This window comes from Aulonocara stuartgranti (genome assembly GCF_965226115.1).
Source record: "Aulonocara stuartgranti genome assembly, chromosome: 14".
NCBI classification, from domain to species: Eukaryota; Metazoa; Chordata; class Actinopteri; order Cichliformes; family Cichlidae; genus Aulonocara; species Aulonocara stuartgranti.
Genome location: NC_138950.1, coordinates 11,633,421 through 11,640,891, shown reverse-complemented (window position 1 = coordinate 11,640,891; position 7,471 = coordinate 11,633,421). Strand labels below are relative to the sequence as shown.

Here is a 7,471-nt window from a genome sequence, read left to right as displayed (position 1 = left end):
TGATTTTTTTTCTTTCATATTTTAGTTATATTTACATGTTTGAAAAAAATATATAACGAATAAAACAGTCACACATTAAATACACAAACTGAGAGATAACCTTGTCTTCACTGTTAGTACATCCATCACATCTCCTTTTTCAGTATTTGCTGTTTTTCATATTTTGTCTTTTAACTTTTAACACTACAATCCCATTTAAAATAAACTCACCGATTAAATCTTCTTGCTGTTTGATATCATGCAGCTAGTGCAGCGGTCCCCAACCCCCGGGCCTCGGACCGGTACCGGTCCGTGAGTCGTTTGGTACCGGGCCGCGAGAGTTGAGGCTCAGGTGTGAAATGTATAGTTTTCAGGGTTTTTATCGGTTTTCAGCGTTATTTTGTTATCGTTTTTATTGTTTACTCGGTTTTCCTTGGTCTTTTCAAGTGTGTTATGAATAAATGTTCTTTTTTTCGGTACTGGTACTAGTTTTATTTTGTTGTATTTATCCGCAACACCTTAAAGGGTAGTCCATGAAAATATTGTCGGGCATAAACCGGTCCGTGGCGCAAAAAAGGTTGGGGACCACTGAGCTAGTGTACAGTCACAGAGCAGTGAAAGTGAACCAGAACAATACATGCACTGTCCTTGCATGCAAACAAAGAACTGAACCTCACCGTAAATCTGTAATTGTACAATGAAAAGACCGAAAAAAGAAAGATTTGCTGCCCACAGCGCGGGTCATGTGTTGACCTCTGGTTACTATTGTGGCGATGGCTTTGAATAGCCAGGGAGGCGGTCAAACAGAAAATCAAACGAACAATGTATGGTTTGGGGGAAGACATGATAATGAAAGAACATCGTGTTCTGTGGATTTGTTTGGCTGAAGAAGCCAATAATCCACTGTGTTCACACATGTGGAGGATTGACAGAAAATGACCTGGCTCACATTGCTGATGGAAGAAGAACTCCGGCCTATTTCTCAAAGAAGCTGGCACTCTGATACAGACATTGTATTCATTTGTGGTTACTCTGCATTGTTCTGTGTATCTTTTTGGTAATACGCCTCTATAGTTGCTTTGTGTCTGCTTATTGTGTTAAGTCTCCATGTGGTTATTTTGGGTCTCTTTGTTTTGTGTTTCTCTGTATTGACTTGCTGACAGTCCGTTCATGCACAGCAGAGTGAAGTGCCAAACAGTGGGACAATTTCCTGACTTACACTTTGTGTTTAGGTGCAAGGACCTGCAGCTGCATTTGTGCATACATACAAATGTATGTCCAGTGTAACTGAATATATATACACTGACATGAGAAAGGTGGTGGACTGAGGCGGGAGTCCTTAGCTAACCTTTGCTTTCCTCTGGACTGAGAGTCCTTCTGGCAGCTCTCCATGGACTGAAGTACAGATTTAGATTAAAGCAGGCTTGCCTTTCATCAGAAAATCTTCCACGCTGTGTTATTCAGTAAAGCTTAATCCTACATCCATGTTGACATTTTAACACACAGGTCAAAAATCTTTTGTCTGGTAGTTTGTCCTTTATTTTTTTATAAACTTACATACTCAGAGACCAAGAGAGCATTCTCAGCATTAATTTAATCTAGTTTATTTTAATCTGACAGATTCTCTGAGCGAATCTTCTAGCAATAAATATTAACCTGCACCTTTTATGACCCCTAGTGGTCAAAACACAAAGGGGTGGAATCAAGTGTTTCTGAATTCGAGTGTCCCATTACCATCGCTATCCACAGCCTGATACTGTCGCACTGTGAGTTTCTATTTTTATACTTTGTATAAAATTGTATGTTTTCCACCATGCACTGCTCTTTAAATGAGATTTCCTTCAGGAAAATAAGCCAGCCAGTTTTCTCTCATTTTATTTTATATATTAGTAGAAAATTTCAGTACAAACATCAACAACAAAACTGTTTTGTGAACAGATCATAAATCATCATTCCCATAAATGTAGTGAAGAAGTGCATAATTTCAGGGAGGTCATGTGGTTCAACTCTAAACCTGCTCCGTACCTTGCATCCGAACATCTCCGATCTGAAGGGAGAACAGTGTTTTAATATAAAATGATATTTATACAGAAAAAGAGTAAGGCATAAAAATAAGAGAAAAATCACCTGAACATGAGGAGGGGCACTGAGCACGTACGTAACAGCATTGGCAACATCTGTTACTTCCAGAGACTGTCAGAGAAGTGAAACGTGATTAATGACTTATTATTTGAGTTACCACATCAACAGTACATCAGGTGTAGGAATAATTATTTTACCTTGTATGCAGAGTATGCACCAGCTGCTTTATTAGGATTGTTTTTGTAGAACCGTGACAAAAATTCTGTCTCCACCAAACCAGGAGAAATACACTGCAAAAAAGAGTGGATACTGTGTGTGAGGGTCTCATCACAGTAATGTTGGTTTTAAAGTGACTTTTGGAGCTGCCTACAGTGTTTTTAAAGCCTTACTGTGGCTCGGATATGGCTGTTTTCTGCACGCAGCGCCTGCCGCAGGCCCTCTGTCAGGGCGGTTACAGCATACTTTGTGGCAGTGTAGAAATGTAGATCAGGATTGGTAATTACACGATGTCCGCACATGCTGCAACAGATTTATAAACCGTTAACCAGGTGAGCATTAAACAGCAAGCATTAAACAGCATGCATTAATGTGCAAGTAAAGTAACTCTTTTAAACTCATGTCTCAATGATGTAAGAAACACGAGGCCTACAAAGCCGTTTTGTTGATAGTTAACTGGAAATATTCAGGTTCTGGATTGCTGATTGGCCACCATAAAAGATGATGCAGATGTCACTTTGGGTTTTAAGAGATTCTCAAGGACATTTTGAAATACTGCATGGGATTTTTGCTTATTAATTATGAAGACTAATAAACCTTTTCCCCAACGAGATCTTTAAATCAGGTGTCAGTTATTTTGCTTCCTAAATGTAGTAATAATAATATGCTGATAAAATCCTGAGCCGCAGACCTTTATTACTGCATGAGTGACACTAGTCATTAGACTAAAGAGTCTATAATAAGTGGAATTAGATATCTGCATTGATTCTGTTCCTGGCTCTGCTTTTAAAATCAAGGCTGCACTGGGAGATTCTGGGACAGTTAAGAAGTAAATCCATCCCTTCATCTATTTCCTACTGCTTATCCAGGGCCAGGTTGCAAAGCAGCAATCTGAGCAGAGATGCCCAGACCCCACTCTCCTTCCACTGTCTAGCACTTTCCTCAGTTGGAGTCAGCAGCACTGCTGCAGAACCTGAGCTGTGCGTTGTGGTGAGCCCGACTAGACTGAGTCAGTATGTTTGAATCCTGTTCACTAGCCCCATCTGAGAAGTGACATTCCATGCCTATAGCCAATTTTGGAAAACGGGGATCAGACCGCCAGGGTCTCTGCCCCTGACCAGAATTGACTAACTATGGCCTCTGCTGTTGATGTAGCTCTTTTGGGCCCCCATAAGCTAAGGCCCAGCCACCTGGTAGTTTCCCTCTTGTAAAATGTGACTTTGTTGTAAGTGAAAACATAATAATTTTAATAATAATAATGATACAGGTTGATATCACCAATAAAAATATCGAACCCGTTTATGTTTACGATGTGTCCATCATCCACATTTCTCTCTTTCATCGACTGATACGCTTCGCGTGTGCAGATACTGAGAGCAAGAACATTTACCTGCAAGAAAAAAAAACAGAAAACAAAATATCAGGAATCAGCACATTCTGGTTGATGCACTTGCTTGTTGCTTCTTGCACACAGTGGGTGAAAAACGGTTATAAGCAGCTTCAAAAACTATTAATGAGTCAGTTTAAGAGCTGTAGTCACTGAGAGGTTAATGCACACTGATCAGCTACAATATTAAAACCAGTGACAGATGATGACATGTTTCACTTTTTTACAGTTCAAAGTTCTGCTGGGACATTATTCCTGTGAATGTTACTTTTGATAAAACGCTACAACAAATATTATATTTCTACAATAACTCTGAGCTCTTACATCCATCATGTTCTTCCAGCCACTGGTTTTGCCGTTTAGCAACAATTCTGGATGAGCCAAGCCAGCATTGTTGATGCAGACGTCCACGCCTTTGTGCTGCTCTTTGATTGCTGCAAACATGGCCAGAATCTCCTCTTCTTTGGTCAAGTCACACTTGAAAGGCACCAAAACACCAGGATGGCCGGCACTCTGACAGTCTCCTGCCAGTTTCTGAAACCAAGAAGAGAAAGATGACAGACTTCAGAATCCACTTTGTGTTTTTAATGTGTATGAATCTACTGGAAAGCATCCATGAAATACATGAAAAACTACTTTGTGAAAAATAACTTTAATTTGTCTGCGAACTTCACTATCTGCTCCCTCATTCTTCCTGTTCTTCTGAATTCTCTCTGTCCTCTGTACAATGGACTGTAATGTCTGTACAGTATGATTGTCTATACAAACATACTGAACAATACAATAATTATAGTTTTACAACTGTTTATTAATACTTGCAACTGTATATCTACAATCTGTATAGTTTTCAAATTTCTGTATAGTTTTGTTATTTTTTCACCCTATGTATAACCTGTTCATAGCCTGTACACTCACTAAAGTTGTAGCCTGTACATACTTACAGTTATAGTATATTAATAACATACCTTCATACTGTGCACATTGTAATATACCTATAATAGATCCATATTCTGTAATATATCTATATTATTGCTAAAGCACTTTCTGGATGGATGCAAACTGCATTTTGTTGCCTTGTACTTGTGACATGTGCAATGACAATAAAGTGTAATTCTACTCCATTCCATTCCATTCTCTCTCTCTCCATCCTCCTCACTCAACTAGAAACTAGAAAATGACAAAAATATAATCTTATAATAATTATTATAAGAGCAACAAGAGGATCCACAATCTATAACAGGACAACACACTGATTAAACGTGTGAGTAAAACAGAAGCTACAACTTTATAATTTTTGATGAATTTAATTGTTACAACGATTAAAAGACTGATCCATAAGAATTTATAACAATATTTAAACTGAATGCAGGCTGTTGCTAGATGCTGACAGGTTACATCATTATGACCTGCTGTCACCTGGAGCTGGAGCTGTACTGTACACAAACACTGAAGCCCAATTTGACCAGAACAGGAACAGAAATCTTTAACAAACTAAAATAATAAAGTACATCAGCTTCTTAACTTGTGATATCCCAGCAGACTAGTGGATCGGAAGGGTAAAGTTAGCTAATAATCTCTAGTGATTGACACTACATTAGCTAATGTTTTTAACCCTATTTACAGAACATATAAAAACTGTATACTTTGCTTTGACACTTTATAAGCCAAAGCAATTCCTGCATTATCAGAACAGTTTGAATTTTTTACTGAATTTTTACCAGTTGAATTGTGTTTTAAATCTGCATCGCTAATTTGTGAAACTACCTTCTTATCTTCTTTCTGCCGCAGCAACTAAAGTCTGTAACAGAGAGGCTGTAACATCATGACATTAGCAACACTGGACATAAAACCTGTTTTCATTCTTTCCTGTACTGTCGTCAATAGAAAAGTTTGAAGTTAAATAGAAGTTACATAGGAAAATAACATTTAAAAATAATTCCAGAAAATAATATTAATATACGCTCTCGTTAATACTATTTATTGTTATTTTTAGGGGTGCTCTGATAAAATCTCAGACCCCAAAAAGGGTCTTATCTCGCTCTTATCATTTTCTCTCAGCTCCACCTTTTCGCCACTTGTTCCACACTGAACTTTTTCTACAAGCTGCATGAGCCCACAGCAAAAGGTAGCGGAGCAATTTGATTTGTGTCAGTATTTAAAACGAACCAATGGGTTGCTGTCAGTGCTTGTACGCCGGTGCGCAGCGGCCCTTCTGGTCGGCCAACCGGGAAAATACCAGATTACCAGTCCAGCCCTGCTATAGCTGCACTTTGTTAAGATTGTTGATTGTGGCTAATCTTTGACAACAGCATTATGTTTCAAAGTTCAACAACCAACAGTGCATATCATCTACATACAGTATGCTGACGGATTGTGTGCCAACTTAAAGAATCATTAACCACAGAGTTGTAAATTTCAAGAAAGCAAAGGGCACAAAAGAGGATTTTCACCGTTATGTTTAAAATTTCAATATTTATATCTAGCTTCTTGTAAAACCTCAGTAGATGTAACTCCAGAGTAGTTTAACTTTTAATTAAACAAACAGACGAAGAAAAACACGTTTTCACTGTTTAATAGTAACTTTACCATAAAAAAATTTCGCTTTACATTAAATTACTCCCTGCAGAAATTACGTTTTCACTTTAGAGCATACCTGGATTTTTGCGACGTCCCTGGCGCAGCCCACCACATTCATACCGAGCCGGACCAGCTCTAGGGCTACAGCCGCCCCAATCCCCACCGACGCTCCGGTCACCAGAGCCACTCTGCCCCGCCAGCGCTCCATCACAGTCCGGACACCGGTAGCTTGCTACATGCACGAAAGCGCTACAAACATCAAGAGAGGGACGCCAAAACTTCAACTTCCATGTACTTGCGGAACATAAACGTCGCACACTCTGTACGTCGTACGTCTCTGCCGAATTCACGCAAATCGTCGGTTCTTCTTTTACATTTTATTGGCGGTTGGCAATATGGTGCTTTACTGCCACCAACTGGTATGGAGTGTGGACTGGAACGTTGCTCAAAAAAACAAGCAAGCAAAAAAAAAAAAAAAAAACAAACCCAAAAAAACACACCAACAACAACAAAACCCCTCAAATCCTTCCAAACAAATTAACCTCTTTAAAAACTGGAATAAGGCCTGATAACTTTCACTTCTTGAGTCCTTTTGCAGTAAATCAATACGATCTAGTTTTATCTCGTATTACTGAGGTTTTGGTTCAGTTGTCTTCTCTCCACCTGATACTTCTGACAGTGTTCTATAGTTTCCTCTTCTCCACAGTAGTCACATTTCCCTGCACTCTAAAAAATATTTTGTTGCCTCAACTTAAAAAATTAAGGCAACAATTTCCACTCAGCTTTTGAAGTTACAAATTTTGCACATTATTAAGTAAATTCAGCAAGTAATTTTTACGTTTGGCTAACTCAACTTGTTTAACAAACCAACATGATTTACCTTGACCTCCAAAAGCATAATTAAGTTTATGCAACCTAATATTAAGTTAAAATTTCTGGTAAAAATAAGTTGAGAAATTACATTAGTTGAGTCACACCAACTAACTTTTTTACATATATCCTACTCACAATTATCTATGCCAATTAGTTTAGGTTTCTATAGTAACTTTTCTAAAATCACACAAAGCCATTTCACTTATTCCAATTGATTATTTTATTACAAAGCATTTTCAAAGTAATACACTTCTGTGTAAATACAACATAAATGAAACAATATAGCAGCCCTTTAATTATAAATGACTAAGCAAAAAAAAAAAAAGTACTTCATGTACATTAACATTAACTTAAATT

At 38.1% G+C, this 7,471-nt stretch overlaps 1 protein-coding gene across 1 annotated transcript; it reads right to left on the bottom strand.

Annotated features, from left to right (window-relative positions):
• Positions 1-1,838: 1,838 nt before the first annotated feature.
• Positions 1,839-6,561, bottom strand: LOC309687673 (dehydrogenase/reductase SDR family member 11-like). Its single transcript, XM_082502790.1, has 7 exons — positions 6,318-6,561; positions 3,989-4,198; positions 3,573-3,667; positions 2,451-2,580; positions 2,259-2,351; positions 2,107-2,172; positions 1,839-2,026 (listed from the first exon to the last, which is right to left on the bottom strand). Exons 1-7 carry the CDS (start codon positions 6,447-6,449, stop codon positions 1,988-1,990), a joined length of 765 nt encoding a protein of 254 aa, XP_082358916.1. The 5' UTR covers positions 6,450-6,561; the 3' UTR covers positions 1,839-1,987.
• Positions 6,562-7,471: the final 910 nt, after the last annotated feature.

Bases quoted from the DNA above. Each gene is read 5' to 3' on its own strand.
- LOC309687673 (XM_082502790.1), bottom strand. From the start codon at position 6,449: ATGGAGCGCTGGCGGGGCAGAGTGGCTCTGGTGACCGGAGCGTCGGTG. The intron at 4,199-6,317 runs GTATGCTCTAAA...TCTTGGTTTCAG, and splicing joins GGGACGTCGCAAAAATCCAG to AAACTGGCAGGAGACTGTCA. The intron at 2,027-2,106 runs GTGATTTTTCTC...TTCTCCCTTCAG, and splicing joins GTGCCCCTCCTCATGTTCAG to ATCGGAGATGTTCGGATGCA.